At 42.1% G+C, this 22,136-nt stretch overlaps 1 protein-coding gene across 4 annotated transcripts in view; it reads right to left on the bottom strand.

The window, feature by feature from the left end:
- Positions 1-8,806: 8,806 nt before the first annotated feature.
- The window catches only part of TBC1D9B (TBC1 domain family member 9B), a 107,393-nt gene continuing 94,063 nt past the window's right edge, over positions 8,807-22,136 (bottom strand). The window contains exons 19-22 of one of the 4 annotated variants that reach the window (XM_040344989.1): positions 19,979-20,029; positions 19,508-19,564; positions 17,299-17,405; positions 8,807-14,269 (exon numbers count right to left, since the gene is read on the bottom strand). In XM_040344989.1, the coding sequence (XP_040200923.1) occupies positions 13,571-14,269; positions 17,299-17,405; positions 19,508-19,564; positions 19,979-20,029 (914 nt within the window). In that variant the 3' untranslated portion in view covers positions 8,807-13,570. Of the gene's footprint in view, positions 14,270-17,298; positions 17,408-19,507; positions 19,565-19,978; positions 20,030-22,136 lie in introns of those variants that run through there. The other 3 variants (XM_040344990.1, XM_040344991.1, XM_040344992.1) reach the window with 3 other exon arrangements.

Consider the following 22,136-nt stretch of genomic DNA (forward strand, 5'->3'; position numbering starts at 1 on the left):
GGGGGGCCCCTTCCCTTTCCCCAAAGCAGCTGGCCCTTGAGCCCGGGCTGCCCACTCTGACCCCTCTATACCCTAGATATACCCCCAACACTCTGACCCCTCTACACCCCAGATATCCCCTCAGCACTCTGACCCCTCTACACCCCAGATATCCCCTCAGCACTCTGATCCCTCTACACCCTAGATAGTCCCCCCAGCACTCTGACCCCTCTACACCCTAGATATCCCCCCAGCACTCTGACCCCTCTACACCCTAGATAGTCCCCCCAGCACTCTGACCCCTCTACACCCCAGATATCCCCCCAGCACTCTGACCCCTCTACACCCTAGATATCCCCTCAGCACTCTGACCCCTCTACACTCTAGATAGTCCCCCCAGCACTCTGACCTCTCTACACCCCAGATATCCCCTCAGCACTCTGACCCCTCTACACCCCAGATATCCCCTCAGCACTCTGACCCCTCTACACCCTAGATATCCCCCTACCTCCTACCTTCTTCATTTCTGTTTACCTGCACTGTCTCCATTGTAGGGGCCCCAGAGCATTACTTTGCCCAGGGGCCCATGATGCTATTAAAGTGGAGTTCCACCCATAAATATAACATTACATCAGTAGTTTTAAAAAAATGTCATTAGTCCTTTACGGTTTTTTTTTTTTTTTTTAGATGCCTTCAAAGTGTTGTTGCTAGGCAGAATAGTTAATCTTCCCACTTCCTGCACCTAGGTGCTTAAGCTTCACCGCACAGACTCCTGGGAATGTAGTGGGTGTAACTTTCCAGGAGTCTGTGCACTCCCCAGTCTCAAAGAATCATGTGACTTGGACAGCACAGGTGCTGAAACCTGATCTGACACTGCTTGTGCAGCACTGAGCATGTGCGAGATTTGCAAGGCTGAAATCCAGGAAGTCATACAGTCTGGCTTCATGATGCCCACACTTAAGATGGCCCCAGTCAATTTCTATTTTATAAAGTGTCTAAAAGCTGTAACAACCTAACAAAACGGACCTTAGTTTACAGACTAACTTTACTAGAATACATTAAGCTTGTGTATTACAGGGGTATTTATATTTAAAAAGTGCAATTGTGGCCGGAACTCCGCTTTAAGACGACCCTGGAGGGAGGGACCCCCTTCCTCCACCCACAGAAGTGATTGAGTGCCTATTTAGTCACTAAAATCACTTCTGCCATAAACAGATTCGCCGGCTGAAAAAAAACATACTGGGATGAGGCCTGTAGGTGTAGACATCATCCGGGTATAACTACTTCAACCCGAGGACTTCCATGGATGTCCTACAGTCAGGAAGTAGTTACATTTAGCTGTATATTTAAGGACATTACAATGTATCACCACCAAAATAACCTGCACAACAAATTCTCCTGTTCCTGACAATCGTAGCGATACCACATATGTGTGATTTGTTCTTTGTGCCCATAATAGAGCCAAGAAACAATAGTATGTATTGTAAGAACACATATATGGGGTACCCAGGTTTAAAGCCCACTTCCTGGATGCCTCATATATGTGTTATGCGGTCATGAAGGGGTTAATATGGTACAATTGTCTTACCTGGTGGGTCCCATGGTGGTATTTCACGGTTGTTTCGTCGTGGACGCCGCGGCATCTTGATGGTACTGGATGGTATTGCAGGTGAATGAAGGTTTACCAAAAAATAATTAATATTAATATTCTACACTATAAGAAGAAGAAAAACAAGACAAAATGTAGAATAATAGCAGTTTAATGCGGTAATCGCTGGAGTCTGGCTTCAGAGATGCGTCTCAGTGGAGATCCTCTTCACTGTCTGCCTGTCAGGACCCCAAACATCTGCACCTATGCAGAGACCAACTGCCCCCCATCTCACACTAGCTGCCCCGATCCTTTGCCTGAAATATACCGGCTCACACAACACAGTACCATTGAGCTTATACCATTGTTATTAAACAAATAAAGCTTTATTATGGAATTTAATAAACACTGGGGTTTGATCATTTTATAATATAAGGGAACTGTGACAGCTGCTCTGGTATCAGGCAGTGAGAAGGACAGACTTTGTGGGGTTCTGAGGGCTGTAGGGGAACCAGGAAGTGGATTATGAATGGAGTTGGGCTAAATGTTGACCCAGTCAGTACATATCTGTGTTTTCTGTGTGTGTAGTACTGTGTATGGAGGGGACCCGAGTCATTGCTGTCCGCAGGCAGGCCTGGCTTTCATATTGTGTGGTGATTGAGCCATTCTATGTCTGAGAGAGGGCTGAGTGTCACTGGTAACCATAGCAACGGTGTTTACACTTCATCCCTGTGTGTACTCCATAACCCTGTGTGTATAGAGCCCCCTAAAACACATATACCTACCTGTATACTGTGTGTATAGAGCCCCTAAAACAGTGATGGCAAACCTTGGCACCCAGATGTTTTGGAACTACATTTCCCATGATGCTCAGCTACACTGAAGAGTGCATGAGCATCATGGGAAATGTCATTCCAAAACATCTGGGATGCCAAGCTTGGCCATCACTGCCCTAAAACATTCATACCTACCTGTATACTGTGTGTATAGAGCCCCCACGCGTCTACCTTCCTGAACACTGTGTATTATAAAAATGACTCCTTTAGACCCCTTTTCACACTGAGCTGCCCAAACTCCGCTATTTTTACCGCCGACACTATGGGCAGATTTGCGGCGCATTTCGGCCGCTATCGGGGCAGTTTTACCCCTGCTAGTGGCCGAGAAAGGGTTCAAACCACCCGCAAAGCATACTGGAGGGTGTGTCAGGCCAGCGTCGCCCTTTGTGTCAGATTTAATTTGAATCGCCATCACATAAGTCCCACCTCCTGGTTTTCTCCTTTGACAAACAGCACCACTTGTCCAATGCCAGTAAATGTACTGTCTGTTATACAGTAGGTAAGAGCCCGTCAAGGCGGTGCCTCACAATTCAAATTAAAGCTGACACAGCGGACGATGCCAGCCGGACACCCCACCAGTGTGTGGCACCTGGGGCAGACCGCCCCCCCCCCACCTTTGTCTCAGAACCCACCCAGGATCTGTGTGATGATCCAGCTCTCCTCTCTGATCCCCATGCACAGGTGAGGCTGCATTCTTTGGCACTGGTGAGGCTACATTGCTAGAAATGGGTAAGGCTGCATTGCTGGGCATGGGTGAGGCTGCATTCCTGGGCACTGGTGAGGCTGCATTGTAGGGCTAGGGAGAGGCTGCATTCCTTGGCACTGGCGAGGTTGCATTGCAGGGCACTGGGGAAGTTGCATTGCTGGGCACAGGTGAGGCTGCATTGCGGGGGAACTCGTGAGGCTGCATTGGTGGGCACTGGTGAGGCTGAATTCCTGGGCACTGGTGAGGTTGCAATCCTGGGCACTGTTGAGGCTGCATTCTTGGGCACTGTTGAGGCTCCATACATGGGCACTGGTGTGACTGCATAGATGGGCACTGGTCAGGCAGCATTGGTGGGCACAGATGACGATGCATTGATGGGTACTCGTGAGGCTGTATTTCTGGGCACTAGTGAGGCTGCATTGCTGGGCACTGGTGAGGCTGCATTGCTGGGCACTGATGAGACTACATGGATGGGCACTCGTGAGGATGCATAGATGGGCACTGGTGAGACTGCATTGATGGGCACTGGTGAGACTGCATAGATGGGTACAGCTGAGCCTGCATTCTTTATGTAACATGCTCCAGAGCGCTACTTAGCCCTGCATTCTTTATGTAGCGCGCTCGTCAGCCCTGCATTCTTTATGTCATATTTGGTAGTCATACCTCCAAAAATTCTAAGAAGTATCTTTTTCTTTTTTTTATTTCTAAAAAAAAAATATGTCTCTGTATTTCATTTTAAAAAATCTGGTCACCTTAATGCTGTCTGTGCCCCTGTTAGGCCCCATTAACACCTGTGCGTTCTGAAAATGCATGCAATAGTGTGCATTTCTGCGCGTCTTCCTAGGACATGTGCAAAACATGTGTTGCGCTTGCATATATTGCCATACGAGCAATTTTTGTTAGTAAAACACACCACAAATATGAAAATACGAGAACTAAAAAAATGTGAAGCTTCTTTGCCATGTTTGCCATGCAAGTGAATGGGCTGCCCTATGTGGATCAAGTGAAAAGACGTGAGGTGTGAATGGGGCCTTAGTGAGATTCACCCTCTCTATTTAATTAGTTTGAGACAGATACCGGTCTAAAGACAGGTATTTGCACCAAAAGTGTGTAGGCATAGGACACACCCCCTGTCACGCCTCTTAAATTAGAAAAGTAAAATAAAATTATTGGTGAAAGCCACACTTTTATTTTTTTTTACCACTACTTTTCCTTTATATTGACTTTTGAAATGTACAAATGCAGCGATTTAGAAATTGGATTTAGCACTGGGAAACACTTTCTGCATTTTATATACAATTATATAGATCAGATTAAAATGAGGGAAAGTGAGGAGGACAGAGGGACATTGCTCCAAATCAGGGACAGTTGGGAGCAGGAACACGGATCTCTGCCTTCCCATAATACAAGTACATCCCACACAGTGAAAAAGCACATTTTAGGCACACATCTAACCCTTTGATCGCCCCGATGTTAACCTCTTAAATTACGTGCACTCGGTCTGGCCAGTCACTGGCTGTTTTTTTGCCGCCCGCCCTCTACCCGCAAAGTGTCGACATAGGTCTGGGCCCTGTTGGCCTAGGCCAGTGATGGCGAACCTTGGCACCCCAGATGTTTTAAAACTACATTTCCCATGATGTTCATGCACTCTGCAGTGTAGTGGAGCATGCACTCCACAACTTCTGAGGCTGCAGATACTGCAATGAAATTGACCTTCAGCCTAGGTTCAGACTGATGCGGTGCGGGGAACTACAAGAGATTTGGAGAGGAATCGCACCGCATTCCTGTTTAAATCACGCCGTTCTTTGCACTGCAATTTAAGCCCATTCATTTTGTATGGTTCAAATTGCACCGCACCCACACAAAAAAAGGTACATGCACATTTTTTTGCCATGCTGGAATCGGACTGCATAGGTGTAAACACCCATGCAATCCAATTCAGCCAATCACACTGTGTTTTGTAAACAGCTTTTGCGGTGTCATTATTTTAACATGGATGTCTGCAGCGGTTTGCATGAACACAGCGCGACACTGATGCAGTGTGGAAAATTTCACCGACATCTGTGTGGGTTTCTGCACAGATATCGAGAAATCGCACCAGGAAATCGCAAAAGTAGTACAGACACTACTCTTTGTAATTGGTGCGGCACCAATTGGCGTCAATTTGACATTAGAATTACCTTCAGTGTTTTGTGTTTTTAGTATCTTCTCACTGGGTTTTTTCCTTTTATGCTTATAATATTGAGCAGCACATTAGAAGTTCTGATTTGTAAAATCCGTTTTTTTTTTCTTATATGCAGGACTACTTGGGTTATACGGTCACCTACAGCTGAATGGACACTAGCCAATAAGGCATGTTTTACCACCTATGCATAACCCCCTTCTATCACAGTACAAGCCTCAGGTTTTGTAAAAAGCAATCAGGAACATACAAGAGGGGATTGATTTCTGGGGCCTTTGATGTACTCCAAGAAGAAAGATTTTACAGGTAAACCAAAAAAGCCTAATTTCCTAATTATACATCTCAGGGCACAGGGTTTCTTCATATTCATGTCTCAAATGTGAAGATGAACAAAACAAGAAGTCAAAACCCACAAAATGGTAAAACTCTATTGCGGATTTGCCTGTAGGACTTTCTGCCAAAAACTGTCAGCCATTTGTTCTGGTGAGTTCGCAATTCAGTCAGTGGTGGTGGTTCAGCTATTTGGACACAATCTGATCAATATTTTCATGTTCACTGGAGTGGATGCACCAGCTATTATTTCCTTCACTTTTATATACATTTGGACTAATAAACTACAGTCGTATAACCCTTTTGGTTATTCATATCATCTCACACTGATTTTATGGACTTTATTGCACTTTTGTCACATTAAGCTTATGATCGAGTTAATCATCACAATTACTGGCGCTACACTGTTTATACATACCATAGCATACCTTTGCAGATGAAACTTTTGAGCCTCAAATCAGGCAAAGTAAGAATGCAAGTGTAATGTTACACCCCCCCCCCCCCTTTGAGGACACCTTCCTTGCTCTGAGCTGGGTAGGAATAATGCCGTGTACACACGATAGTTTTTCGTCATGAAAAAAAACGACGTCTATTACAGCGTGATGAATGTGCTTACTCCATTATGAATGGTAATTTTACCAGAACGAGCGCTCCCGTCTCATAACTTTCTTCTGAGCATGCGCAGGTTTAAAACGTTGTTTTAGCCCACACACGATCATTTTTTACAACCCGAAAAACGACATTTTTAAAAACGACGTTAAAAAATGCAGCATGTTCGTTTTTTTGTCGTTTTTCAGAAGCCGAAAAAACAATGTGAAGCCCACACACGATCATTTTAAATGACGTTTTCAAAAACGTCTTTTTTTTCATGTCGAAAAACGATCGTGTGTACGCGACATAAGAGTCAGAAATATCCTGGTCTCTTTGGCCTCAACAGAAATGCCATCAAAGCCAGCGACTGCAATACTGGAGTTCAATCTGGATGCCCATGGCTCGCCTGCTAGTAGATAGAAGATGACTATGTACCACATTCTTCAAGACCAAGCTGGAGTGAATAAAATCGTTGGAACCCTTTGGGCAGGGGGCTTGTGGAACCCAGATTACCATAGAGAGCTCTGGAAGCCCATTTTACAGCTTCTCCGGACCCTCTTATGTGTAAGTGGACCCTGTATCTTTTAGGGGCACAGGGTGGCTGAGAAACCCAGTCGGTTCTGCTTAAAGTGGAGTTCCACCCATAAATATAACATTACATCCGTAGTTTTAAAAAAATGTCATTAGTCCCTTACGGAAATATATATATATTTTTTAGATGCCTTCAAAGTGTTGTTGCTAGGCAGAATAGTTAATCTCCCCACTTCCTGCACCTAGGTGCTTAATGCTTCCTAACCTACACCGCACAGACTCCTGGGAATGTAGTGGGTGTAACTTTCCAGGAGTCTGTGCACTCCCCAGTCTCAAAGAATCATGTGACTTGGACAGCACAGGTGCTGAAACCTGATCTGACACTGCTTGTGCAGCACTGGGCATGTGCAAGATCTGCAAGGCTGAAATCCAGGAAGTCATACAGTCTGGCTTCATGATGCCCACACTTAAGATGGCCCCAGTCAATTTCTATTTTATAAAGTGTCTAAATGCTGTAACAACCTAACAAAACTGACCTTAGTTTACAGGCCAACTTTACTAGAATACATTAAGCTTGTGTATTACAGGGGTATTTATATTTAAAAAGTGAAATTGTGGCCGGAACTTCGCTTTAACCTGACTCACCGTACAATCACACCAGACTCAGCATTTGCTTTTAACACTGTTGTCCTGGATTCTGTGTGTGTGGTTTGTGCTGAAAGAGTGAGGGGGCTCTTCTACTTGGGACATTGATATTTCTGAAAATATGATGATAAATAATTTCACCTTTCCAACATATTTTATGTGCTTGGTCTCGTGGACTTTTTACTATTTTGTTTGAGGTGTGGCTGCATCCCATTGTACTATTGTGTTGTCTGCCTTGGGAGCAACCTATTATGGGATGTTATGTGTTTCTAGCATGTAAACTGGGGCCAGGGAGGAGGGGGGGGATTCCTCCAGCGGCCTCCCTGCTAATAAGACAGTCTACTGGTGAGAAGTTTAAATACACCTGTTGGTGTCTCTTGTTAACCCGCCATGTGTCATTATGCAAAGGAGGGGGGAGTTGTCCTCTGGGTGTATATCTGTTGGTACATGTGTTTGAATAAAGAGTCTTATGTTTTCTTTCACCCTACGCTGAGTTACGGCTAGTGACTGGGTGGGCTAAGGGGTCCTGGATCGTGCTGGTACCGGACAAAGGAAGTGTATACGGCGGACATATTCCTGTTGAGGACGGGGCTCCGTGACACACCCCATCTGCATTTATCCAAGGTGGGTAGAGTGGAGTTGAAGCAGAGGGGAAAATCCCAAAACAGGACTATGGCATCTTCATGGCTTAGGATCCCTGGACTTGGGAGACATATCTGTCCAGCTTGGTGCTGAACTTGGATGCCAGTCTGCTCCACTGACCATGTCACTTGAACCAACTGGATCTTAAGAACACCTCCCTAGCCTGTCAAGTGGTCATCTGTTTTCAGAACCCTCCAAGATATTCAAAGGGCACATTTATAAACTATGCACATTTGAATGCCTATATTTTCTGCTTTTTGGGGAAGTTCTATATTTCACATAAAGGCAGTATAAGGGGTAGAATGAGAACAAGGGTTTTAAGGTTAAAACCCTCATTTGCAGGTCATCAAATGCATGCGATCTTGAGTGCGTGCAAGCAATTGCATTAGATGCTAAGGGAATTCTTTATTATTTGATACCATCATTGATTCCATATCTGCAAATCACTAATTTAGGAAAGCTTAGATCATGGGTCTTCAAACCATGGCCCTCCAGTTGTTCAGGAACTACAATTCCCATCATGCCTAGTCATGTCTATGAATGTCAGAGTTTTACAATGCCTCATGGGATGTGTAGTTCCGCAACATCTGGAGGGCCGTAGTTTGAGGATCCCTGGTTAGATTATGCCCAGTGCAGGTCCATCGTATTATAGATCAATGAGGAAATATGTTGTCCAGCTCTATAAAGAGTAACGAACATCTGTGGACAGAATTCTTTCATCTTGTTCGCAATAAGTTGGTTTACAAGTTGTGGGGGGAAAAAATAAAAAAAAAATGGACAGCCATTCAAAGTTTATTTAGATCTTTTATATTGAATACAAGACCATTGGGTGATTAAAAACATACATATTATCAACTCAGTAGATTAAAAAATAATAATAAATTATGTTGTGATCAATGTTGGCCATTGATGCCATCTACAATAAAGGTAAACACAAGAGTGCATACACCATATAGCGTTTAACAGGAAAGTGAATCTAGACCAGTTTGTATTATCTGAAAGACGTGTAATCTCAGTATCATGTCTGGTGAAGCAACATATAAAAAGTATCATGATATTACAATACACAGTGAATTGAGAAGATGGCTTATAAAAGCTTGTTTTATCCTAGATACCATCTACCAAAAGCAGAAGCCAAGGCTAACAAATGTATCTAGGTAAAAGTTTCCCTACAATGTGAGAGCGGTCCTCTTGGCATAACAAGCGAGTTGTGGTTAATATTTTAACACATGAATATGTTCTGTAAATCATACTGCAAGGCTAAAGAAAGGCAGTGATTACTGTATGGGAAAGGTCTGCATGTATGCACAATACAACAAAAAAAAAATATGGCTACTAAATTATCACCGGCTGATTTCCACGGACACGCACTTAAAGTGGAACTTCAACCATTTTTTTTATTTTTAGAATTGGATTGACTGGAAAAGGGTTAGAACCTAATTTTGGGTTTTTACCGTTGCGTCTTCAGTGGGGAGATTTCCTGTCTAGATGATGGGTGTCACTAGCAAAAAAAATATCCTTAATAGGGGAAGCACAAAAGTGTGAAAAACCTGAGGATTCTTAAACCCTCATCCACTCATTCCAAAATTAACAGAACACATTTTGGATGGAGATACATATTACATTATAAAAAGGCAAAAAAACTATGATATTTAATAAACGCAATGATCAATAGCAACTCCATTTTCATTTGCTGGTTGATCTTGGTTATGCTGCATACTGCATATGGGGGCTCATATGATATAGATAAAAAGAATAGCCCATCTCCCCAGCAAAGTATACTCATTGATCCACAGTCCCTCGCTGGATCCTCACTGCAGAAGCCCATCCAAACTCCAGAGAAGGGGGGGGGGGGGGTAGACATATTCTCCCAATAATCTTTAAGCTTTGCTACGTTACAGTACTGGAGCGAGGGCTCTGAAGGAGCAGAAAAGGGGGACTATATTTTGCTGGCAGGGCTGATTTTCAGGAAGCACTGTCACTTTGTCCTGAATGTCAGTGTCTCTTTAATAGCTCTCTAGTGCTAAACAAATGCAAGGGACATTAAAATGGCACAAAAAATAAACATACTGTAGCATAAACAAACTGGACAGCTTATCACTAGCTGTTTGATACATGTAATTACACATTCCATTCACAGTTTCATAAATGAACCCCTAATTAATTGGCAGATCTGGTGGGACATTTTACATGAACATTGTTAAATAATGCTATTTTTTTGTTTGGCCTCATGCACACTGGACGTTTTTACAGCTGCTGTTTTTTTTCTGCAAAAAAGCTGAAAATGGCTTAAAAACATGGCTATTGGGCGTTTATCTACGTTTTTGAGCCATAAGCTTTTATGGGACTAAATTTTTGCTAAAAAAAACACACTGAAAAACTCTCTATAGCTACAGCTTTCTACAGCTTACGCTACTGCCTTTTTTTTATAAAGTTCAGTGTGCACGATGCCTCATGCACACTGGATGTTATAAAAAAAAAGCCAGCAGCGTTAGCTGTAGAGTGAGTTTTTCAATGTTTTTGCACTAGCGTTTTTCAGCATTTCTTTTAGCAAAACTATACTCCCATAAAAGCCTATGGCTCAAAAACGCTGATAAATGCCGAATAGCCATGTTTTTTTGGCGTCTTAAGTTGTTTTCATCTTTATTTAGAGTCAGAGCATTTTTTTAGATGGGAAAACTCCTCTCAAAACTCACTAGTTTTGCCTTTTTTTTCCCCAGCAAGAAAACGCCCCTGGCCAAAAACTGCTGATAACAGCCTATGTGTGCATGGACATGCTGGGGAGTTTATTGGCAGCAAAAAACATCTGAAACCAAAACAGCAGTGTGCACAAGGCCTTAAAGTGCGGACTTAATTATATTTAATTAGCTAGGCATGTGCAATGTTTGGAGAGCTTTCTGAAGTGAAGGAAGCAAAGAAGACATTGATTTTTTACAGTAATTTCAGCTTATGCTGTTATGCATGCTTTTCATTTATCGTAAACCTCTACTTTGGATACACGGGTTAAAACTAACCTCATTGGTTGTGAGCAATATCCTCCAATATCTTTCAAACGTTTGATTCTTCTGATAGCCAGACAGGCTTATCATATGACAATGCAAAGCAAGCACATCTGGATTGTCACCAAGAAACCATCTTTGCATTGTGGCATGTGGTGTCTAATGCAAACCTAGAAGATGGAAAAACGAAGGTTCTGGGCTGTAGCAGAGGCATCTAGAAGAAAATATATGTGCTCACCATGTACTAGATTAGCAAAACATAAGATTAGTATAGAATACAGGTTTGCTGATAAAGTAAATTCACCCAGATTTTCTATTGCATATGCTGTCTGGTGGCCTGAACTATTCCTTGCCTCTAATAGCAGGATCTCTGTCAAAATTTGAGAATACATTAAAAAGAATCTGCTGCAGCCAGTGTTTACATGGCTAAAAAAAAAGACCCACAATGATAACCCTTGCCTACAGAATCAGGCTGTATAAGGCGCCAGTACAAACCTCCACAGTTCTATGCTGACTCCCCAGAGTCCTTTTGAAGCTTCATTACACTGCTAATTACGTTAGCTTTCACAATATCTGAGCACATGCATTCTATGTGGAAATAAGCAAGACTCTCACAAGGAATCCAGCATTGAACTATAACTCCGCAAAAAGCCCTTTTGGGCAAAGTGCCGTACCACCATATAAGAGGGGAGGTATGAACTTTCACAAAGCAATGTTTTCTCTTGTAAGTCAGTGTAGTTTATACTACTGTAAACTTTATTTCACCACCTCAATTTGCTTCGTTCACCTGTAAAAAAAACACCTTCCAAAATCAATAGTGTAGTAATTTAAGGAAACTTGCCTTTAGAGAAACATTGAGGCTGCCATTGCCAACTTCTGGCAGTCATGCTGTCCCTCTTGTTGCAGTACATACCTTTCTCAGCATTTCCTGACTTGCATATTTGCTCCAGGTCAGTGACTCAGAACCGAGAGCAGAAGATAAGCATTATGGCCAGTCAACTAGCAGTTTTAGTAGGTGGTCAGCAACAGCAGCCTTTATATTTCTCTTGTGAGAGTGTTAGTTTAACATGGCTTATTTAATAGGTGTAATGCATAGACAATGTGAAATTGCAGTAAGCATTAGCAACCGCATTTCAGTGTACTGCAGCCAAATGAAGAGGAGTCCAATTGATTGATAGAGGTGACTGCATTCTTCACTAAATAAGCTGTTAAAGAGAAAACTGCTTTTTATTGGTTGAAGGCCAGGGATTTGTGTCTTTTTTTGCAAATTGATTTTCAACCCCTTCTCTCAGTGTAAGCAATTCCTACCTAACCCCTGTTCTATATTTATTTGCTACTTGCAAGTCACAGGTCAAGCTACGTATTACAATACCAGAACGTGAGTATTTATGTTGTAGAAATGGAATGTGAAGACAACATAATTTAAACAAGACGACAAAGGAAAAATAGGAGAGATACCTGAAATGTTACAAAACACAGTGATTTAGCAGCAGAATAGTGCATTATGCCAAAATGATGGCTGTATCTAGTGTAAATAAGTAGTAACTAAACTAGGAAAAAAGAAAAAAACATTCATGGAAAAGTCACGACTATACAGGCACAAATCTTGAAAACAAAAATATATGTAAATGTGGGGGGGGGGGGAAACTGAAAGGAAATAAGCATGTAACTCAACATACAATGGATTTGGAGTTTTCAGGGGAAAAAATAATAATGGGATACTATTCTGTATACCAATATATTGCACTTTAGCTACATGCCTATGACACAGTACTGACTGGCTACACTTTGGTAGCAGAAACAGGATCCAACAGTACATCATTTAGGCACAAGACAGACAAGCAAAGAGTCACCAGAGGAAAAGGCAACTGTTACTCAATTTTATCACACATTGGAACACCAGTGCCGCGTGTTGGTGCTGTATGTTCGACATAAAGCAGCCAAGAACACAGTGATATGTTGTCGCATATAGGGGGAGTAAAAAACCCATTCATTAAAATAGAAGATAAGCATGCAGAGGTGTAGGCTGCAGTTAAGTTATTCTGCAGTGCAGGATTATTCCAACTAGCAGTGCTTTCCTGAAGCTTGCAGGGGCTACTGGTGGGAGATGCACAATACCTGAAGCTAGGAGTAGCTGAAATGGAAACAGATGATTAAAAACAAATTGCTGTATGTTGATATAAGGGTCATTCCATGCAACAATTTTGTCATTTTTGAGTAGATGCTGATGGGTTAAATCACCATTTATCTCTTGGAGGCTCTGCTCTTTCTTCTTGCTCGAATTCCTGGGCCTGCGTCTTCCAATCACATGCCCTCATTCCTCCTGCATACCTAACAATATGAACCACCCCTAGAAAAAGTGAGAGCTTTTGATATCTGCCACTAGAATGAAGATTGAGATGTGGACAGTTTGTTTCTGAAGTCTCAAGGTGCTGTGCTGTGCAATTTAACTTCTCAACATCTACCCAAAATTGAACTCCGTTTTGGATGGAACAATCCCATGAATTAGTCATCAGCTTCTGAATAACTTAGAAACAGACTTCATCCTGAGACAGAAGAGAGTTCATGCTCGCTGGAGGAACTGATTTGTCTTTCAACTTTCTTCTGCTTCATTTTCTGAACAATGTCCACTTTCTTCTCAAAGTAGCTGACCAAGGCTGGCTCAGTCAGCACGGAAGCCAGAATCTGTTCAAAAGAGATAGACCATTCGGCATCAATGGTGCTGCCGTATTTGGGGGTTGCACTGCCAGCTTCACACCCAACTAATACTGTGTCGTCTGCAATATCCTCACACTGAAGGGAACTGGCGCTGACCATGGAATAGGAGGAGACCGAAGTGTCATCCTTGGTTTCATCATCTGAGGTGGGCTGAGTAGGCGGGCTGTTTCTTTCTGGATTTCCACTTTCCATTCTCAGTTTTTGAAAGTCTTCTTCCATATGTCCTGCTTGGGAGTTGCACGGAACGGAGATGGCATCACTGGATGGATTTTTTTCAGTAGCCATTTGCTGCCTGTACTCGGGGCTGGAATTATGCTCCTCTTCTTCGCTTGAGGGCTCCATGGTGACATTTGGCTGGGTGTCTCCTGAATTTCTCAGAGGAGGATTGGTGAACTTTTTCCCCACCTCGCCAATGCGTAAAAGGAGACTGGCAACCGTTGCTATTGCATGGTAGAGTTCCTGTTCAACTGGATCTTCACTAAACATGTTGTAGAAAGTCTTGCATAGTTCGATAAATTGTTCCTTTGTGAAAGATAACATTTAAGGTTAGTACCAACAGAAAATATCAGAAAGATTTACATTTAAATGCTAAGAACTAGTGAAGTCTGAACTTTATGTCACATGACCCCAATGCAATGACATGAAGCACACTTATGGGTTGACTCTCAGGCCCCGTACACACGACCGAGTTTCTCGGCAGAATTCAGCCAGAAACTCGGTCGGAGCTGGATTCTGCCGAGAAACTTGGTCGTGTGTACACTTTTCAGCGAGGAACCCGTCGAGGAACTCGTCGGGCAGAAAAGAGAACATGTTCTCTATTTTCTCGTTAGTCAATGGGAAAAGTCGGCCCGCCGAGTTCCTCGGCGGCTTCCACACTGAACTCGACGAGGAACTCGATGTGTTTGGCACGTCGAGTTCCTCGGCCGTGTGTACGGGGCCTCAAATCCACTTACTTGCCAAAAATGTTGACTTTGCGGTAAAATTCCTTTCTTGAAGTACATTACAGGACAGAGGAAAGTTAACTTTTAGACAACTGGGTCATGCTCCACCTCCAGGTGATTGGACACTGGGAAATGGTAAAGCTTAACACCTCCCATGATAACCTTTCTCTGCATTCCCTCAGTTTTGGCAGCAAGCAATATCACAGTGAAAGCAGAAAGGAGAGATCTGTGCCCCGTGATGTACTCCAAGAAAGGGATTTTACAGGTAAACCAAAAATCCTGTTTTCCTAATTGTACATGGATACAGAACAGTTAATTCTTAAGATGACACAAAATGACACAAAATTAAACAGGGCAAAAACTTCACATCAAGATATAGAAAGTTTACAGCAAGACCTGAACAAATGGAGTGGGCAACTACATGGCAAATGAGGTTAAATGTGGAAAAATGTAAGGTAATGCACTTGGGGCAAAAAACAAACTACTAACTAGGGGAAGAACCGATGGGGGAATCAAGGATGGAGAAACATTTGGGAGTCATAGATGGCAATATCAAGCTGCGGCTACCAAAGCCGGCAGAATATTAGCATGCATAAAACAAATGTTTAGACCACATCTAGACTATTCTGTCCAGTTCTGGTCACCAGTCCTCAGAAGCGAGGTGCTGGAACTGGAGAGATTCCAAAGAAGGGCAACAAAACAAATAAGGGGACTGGAGGACCTCAATTACGAGGAAAGACTGCAAACACTAAATTTATTCTCGCTGGAGAAAAGACGCTTGAGAGGAGATATAATAGCGATTTACAAATACCTCAATGGCGATCCCAGCATAGGAAAAAAAACTATTCAGTTTCAGAGTGTAAGAGGACAAGGGGCCACACATTGAGATTGGAGGAGAAGCGGTTTCACCTTAAATAGGGCAGGGGTTTTTTCACTGTCAGGGCAATAAGGATGTGGAACTCTCTTCCACAACTGGTGGTGACTGCGGGGAGCATTTAAGAGACTCTTAGATGTGCATCTTAAAGTGGATGTAAACCCACTCTCTGCTTGTGTGTCTATGAGAGACAGAGCACGACTCTGCCCCGCCACTCCTGCCTTACCGGCTGTGACTGACAGCAGTGGAAGCCATTGGCTGCTGTGCCTTAGCCAATGAGAAGGGAGAGAACCGGGAGAGCTTCTGCTCTTGTGCACATCACAGGAATCAGGATTGGGCTGAGGGGAGGTGAGCTCTAAAGGTTTTTTTACCTTCATGCAGAGAATGCATGAAAGTAAAAACCCTTTACCCTTTATAACCACTTTAAAACTCTGCTACCAAGGTGAGATTGTGGAAGACCTTTCATGTCACATGTAATACACCATGGCAAGACTGGGCACACAAGGTGCATGAGCAATGTCTCTCCCAGGCAAAAATATGGACTGAAACTGAGGTTTCATGATGTGCTGTTCAAGCTCTTTTAAAGTAAAGTACAAAGAAAACAGAAACGTTGAGGACCATAGACACAGTGGTCGGCCATGAAAACAATGCAGCAGATGAAAGAAATCCAGCTTACTTTGCTTCAACATCAGAAACATTTCCAGCAGTGCCATCAGCACAGAAATGGCAGAAACCAGTGGGATGCAGGTACACCCATCTACCGTCTTGCCAAGTGGTTTTCATGGAAGAATTTCAGCCAATAAGCCATATGCCAACTTGAAAACAAGGCTAAGTGACTCAACTATGCATAAAAAATAGCAACTGTCTGCAGTGTCTTGCTATCAGTCTTCAAAAAGCTAAGTCCCATAGCTCTCCCCTGAACCTTCCTCTGTTATCAGCCTGATAACTCCTGACAAATTCTCTGACACATCAGATAAAAGCAGCCTGAAATTTCTGTCAGGGGAGGTTGCTAAAATAGATTAGCAGGGAGCTGGCCCTGTTACAAAACGCCTCTAAGAGTCCCTGCCTATGATGAGAGGGGGTGTGTGCCTTTCCTCCAACCAGCAATTTTAGCCATCTTGGCTGTATGCCCAGACATCACACTCTGTGTTAAACAGGAAGAGAAAATCTCCTAACACAATCTGAACTTTCTAAACAGTATATAAATGTGAAAACAGCAAATATACATGTACAACTTATGTAGAGAGATTTGTTTCATCCCTGTGTATCATCTGAGGCTGTTCACTTCACTGGGTGTATGGAGGGTTTACTTCCACTTTAAACTAAGCAGATTAAAGTCACATACTGTACACTGGTAAGAAAATGCAGAAAAAAACCCCACAATAAAAAGGTGTTGTTCAGATGCTTGTTTTCATTAAATCAATTCTGCTAAACAGAAATTAAAAGTAGACGAAACTGATAAATATGTGAGCTGCCACTACTGATCCCCCTCATATACGATTGTAAGCTCTAACAAGCAGGGCCCTCTTATTCCTCTTTAATGAATTGCATTTTTAACTGTACAATCTGCTCACAATTAAATACTGCTCACAAATAATAATAATATAATCTTCATAGTTTTCTGGGTCAGTGCTCTAGAAAATAACAAATCAAGAAATATCCAGGAAACTAAAATATTAAAAAGGTTTTCACATAACAGGCTTCCTTGGAAAACCCTGTAGTGATTTTATGTTTACCTGATTCATTTTAGGCATATCCTTTATAGTTTCTTTCTTCTGCTCCTTCTCACTAGCCCACATCCGCAAGTAATACTTGTAGTCAGTAGTGTTATTTGTTTTCTCCTCTGAAAGATTGAAATTATTATGAGATCAACTGTAAAATGATTTTGAGTTATACTTTTTAATGTTCAAAATGGCCAACAGATTCGCTTCAATTTATAATTTTTTTTTGTATAAGAATTAGAAAATGATTTTGGCCTGAGTTGAGGCTTTGACAAATCCATTGCAGGACAGTCACCTTTTGTTCTTGCAGCTCCAGTTTTTTTGGCCTGGTCTGTAGGATCAAAGTCCGGGTGAAAGATAAACTTCTCCAAAAAAAGTTAAGCTTGGGCAGCTTGAAAAAGTTTTTTTTTTTTTTAATCAAAAAATCTTTTATTTAAGCAAAAGAAAAAGATACAGTACATACAAAAGGATGTCATAACAACCAGCAAGTGTAACTGACAGTATCTCTTGACATTTAAATATGACTTCAGTCCATAATGATAAAAACATAAGTCAAAACCACACAATCTGTGCCAATAACAGTCCATTATTACAGAGTATAAACATCACATGCTGCTCGGGGTCCTGTCCCCTCCAATCATATATACCCCCCACCGGCCGGAGGATGGAACAAACATATTAGGCCGCGGCCCAACTGTCTATACACAGGTGTCGGCAGCCTTGAACCACTTATCCCATATTTTCCCGTATTTAGAAGGGCAACCTCTGTGAGAGTATATCAATTTTTTGTATGGCAAGGCCACATTAACCTCCGCAATCCAGTGCGAAATAGCGGGGGGGGGGGGGGATCAGGCCTCATCCACACTCTAGCAACCACCTTACGTGCAGAAAAAAGCGTTTAGTGTAGAAAATTTTTAGAGAATTTATTAATGTCGGGGTTAGGAAAGATTCCCAAAAGACACGATTTTGGTTCCAGGGTTATGGGTTATAGGGGACCCCATGGTGTCGTGGAGAAACTTTACAACCTGGGACCAGAAGACCTGTATCTTAGGGCAGCTCCATAGGAGGTGGAAGAAAGTACCCTTCTCTCGACCACACATCGGACATGCATCCAAGGAGTCACTTTTGTATTTTGATACCCTTAACGGTGTAAGATACGCTCTGTGCGTTATAAATATCTGAGTCAGCCGATCAGATAGTTTAGGGGAGACCAGTTTGCATGTGTCTAAGGCGTCACTCCATTCATCATCTGCTATGGGGCCCATGTCTCCTTCCCATCTAGATTTTAGGGCATACGCCCCCACAGTTGCCGTTGGAAGCGTCAGCATAGTGTAGAAGTTTGAGATGAGCTTCTTAGGGTCTGGGTATTTTACAGCCCTCATCAGGGGATTAGTCCCTACAGAGGGGTTGCCCAGGGGGAATTGTGCATGAAAAGCATGCCTGAGCTGTAAATACCTGAAGTACATGTAATCTGGGATCGAGAACTCCACCTGTAGGTGTTCATATGTTTTTAGTGTTCCGTTTAAGGTGATGTGGGATAGATAAAAAATGCCCCTCGTACACCACAGTTCGCTATCCGGAAGTGTATTAAATTCGGGAAGGGCAACATTATGCCATAGAGGAGTAAAGTTGTGCAAGGGCGGGATGTGCAATTTATCGGACGCCAAATTCTCCTATATTGGTACATAAGGGTCCTACGGTCAGCCTGTCCTCCTACCCTCTCCGCCTTCCCAATTATCGCCACCATAGAATCCATCGTTGGCCGTGTCCATTTCGGACAGAGGAAACTCAAATTGAAAAAGGTTTTAGTGCAGTATTCACCAGTAATTACCACCATACATACTTCTATTTTTAACAATTGACCAATTGAAAAGCAGCCTTAAAGTATAATGCTACCACTACCATACTTTAATAAAAAGGTATTGATAGTAGATGTGTTCCACACATATCACTATGAACATTAGAGAACTTTCTTGGTGTCGTCTAACCTCAGCACCTTTTCCTACACATCCAGGACAGGATAATATAAATATGGTAGACTTCTGTCATGCTTTAATTTGGTTATTTTTCTGTAAAGGCTTCTTTTTTGGCACCCTTCCATGTGGATCAATGTTATGCAGAGTTCCTCATGGCTGACTGGTGCACCATTACCTTAATCCCAATAGACACACGCACAAAATGGGAACTATTTTGACTAAATGGACAACAACAACCCCAGAAATACCTTTTTTGCCTTCAGAGTCTCCATTTTCAGGTGTAGACCCACTGCCCCCATCTGAATCTGGAAAAAAAGAAAGCAGAGGTGGAAAACAGAACTAAGGTTTCAAAGGCCCATAATAAAATCAATTGCATATTTTGTATGCTAAACATCTTCATAAACAATGCTGTATTCAGTTCACGTGAAGACTGCTTTTGTTTTTTTGTTTGATTTTTCAGTCCCTTGTATTTTATATAGATTACCAAGCATACAAAATAGCAACATTTCCCATGTGTGGGCAACAACTACTGCTACCAAACTATTTCATCTACTTTGGTTAATAAATAAAATACACTTAAAAATATGGTCTAATCTAAATGTTTGAAAGTGATCTACACGTTTAAAAAATGATCAAGACACCTTAACCTGTATGATGGCACAATGGCTACTTTACACACTCATTGGGTGGTCTGTTCCCACACAATAAAAATAACTAACCTGGGAACTCACTCTGCAGAATAAGATCCAGTTCGGAGAGAAAAGGAGATACTGCAGTCAGAAAGAGAGGGGACAAAGTTCAGGGTGGCAGGAGGACAAGAGAAAAAGGTAAGGATAAGAAAAGATGGGAAAGTCAAATAAAGATAACTTCTATTAAAGTGGACCTAACACGGCCTTGTAGGTGCCTAAAGCAACAACAATGCTGGACCTAAAAGAACCTGTTTTTGCTTTCAAACTCATCCCTCTGTTCATCCAAGGCCTTGAGACTGTGCTCAGGCCCTCAAACCTGTCACCAAGTCAACATTAAGCCCTGTACTACTGACTTGTTATTACCATAGGCACATTTTGGTAGTAAGTCAGGTCAGCTACATTTAAATGAGCATCCTTTATCTGACTGTGGATGACGGAAATGTCAATCTCATCTAAATACATTGATAAATCACAAATCATAACAGATACAGTCTTAGTCATTAAGGCAATACAAAGATCAATAGCAATGTGCATATTTCAGTAACACAAACATGTTTACAACCAATACTGCTTTAGTAACACGAAGATCTAAACCTGGGCATTGACAGATCAAAATCCGGTGAATTTTTATCCTTGTGTGGCATTGGTAGTCCCTGTTTGACAGAAGTCAATAGTTAGATCAACTTCGGTCAAAAGGACAAGCTGGAAAACTTGTCAGTCAAAGGCTTGTGGATTGAGCAGAAATGAACTCTAAAAAACGATGCCAGGGTCATGAAGACACTCATTCAAAGAAAATACATAAAAAATAGACATCTATTTTAATATGAATGCCCACGCCTGCATCATAATAAAGCAGACTTTCTTGATTTTATGGTTGGTTGTGCTCTGCCTGTCAGAACAGAGGTGTCAAGCTGTATGACTACTCTATCATCTACTTGAGCTCAGTGGATGGATTAGATGAAGGTACAGGGCTTTTTTTCTTCTTTTTTGCTTTCTGTGCTCCATTGAGGTGATTCTCTTCCACTTTCTGCCCTTATTCCTGTTCCAGTGACCAGATACAATTTTGTGTAGCGCCCTCCTAGATTAGGTGCTAGAGTGAGTGTATATAATGTTTGCTTTCTTTGCTTAACAGGCAGACAGCTAGGCAAATGTATGTGCTGTCTGCCCAACAGAGAAAGGTCATTGTTGAGTGAGGTCTGCTTAGTGTTCTCTGGTGCTGCTGGTGCTGTCTTGAGGTTTCACACTGTATCCAATATCTATGGAGTATATTGGATGGTGGGAGAAAACCTGGCAGATGAGAGCATGGATGTCTGTACAGCCCTGGCCAATTATAAGGGGGTGTGCCCCAAGGCATGCTGGGTACCTGTATTTATATCTGAAGAGCACCTGGGCCAGGGGGTCAAGTCTTCCTCTGGAGAGAGAGGTCCAGGTGGGGAGGGGGCTTCTGCCTTTCCCCAGCACAGGCTGTCATGCAGCCTCAGGTGGTCGACCTAAGGTCCTGAAACACTGACGCTAAAACTCATAGTTCTTTTGACAGCTGATGGAGGGAGGCTGTCCACAGATCCTGTCTGGTATCATGACCTGCGGCCAGGGCCTTGCGAGTACAGACCCCTAAAGGGATCATAGAGACTGTTGTTGCTAAAATCCCCCTCTTGGTCCTAAAAGTCAGCATACTGGGTGTAAGCTAAAGGGGACACCAGCTATTGCCTTGAAGAAGCAAAGTCCACTAAATTCCTTCTGCTACAAATGGAGTATCCTACTAATTCCCTTTCTCCTATCCAAGTTCTCCAAATAATTATATATATATATATATATATATATATATATATATATATATATATATATATATATATATATATATATATATATATATATATATATATATATATATATATATATATATATATATATATATATTAGGGTTGTCCCGATACCACTTTTTTAGGACCGAGTACAAGTACCGATACTTTTTTTCATGTAGTCGCCGATACCGAATACCGATACTTTTTTTAAATGTCATGTGACAGTTTTCAAACCACAATACAGACTAAGGATATTTTCTTTAGAATTATGAAGAACTCTAACTCAAGACATTATAAAAGAATAAAAATGAGTAAAAATGAATAAAAATGTTTTATTTGCTTGTCACGCAGTAGTAAAAAACTCAAAGAATTTTCATAGAACATGT

This window comes from Rana temporaria, chromosome 3 (genome assembly GCF_905171775.1).
Source record: "Rana temporaria chromosome 3, aRanTem1.1, whole genome shotgun sequence".
Classification (NCBI taxonomy): domain Eukaryota; kingdom Metazoa; phylum Chordata; class Amphibia; order Anura; family Ranidae; genus Rana; species Rana temporaria.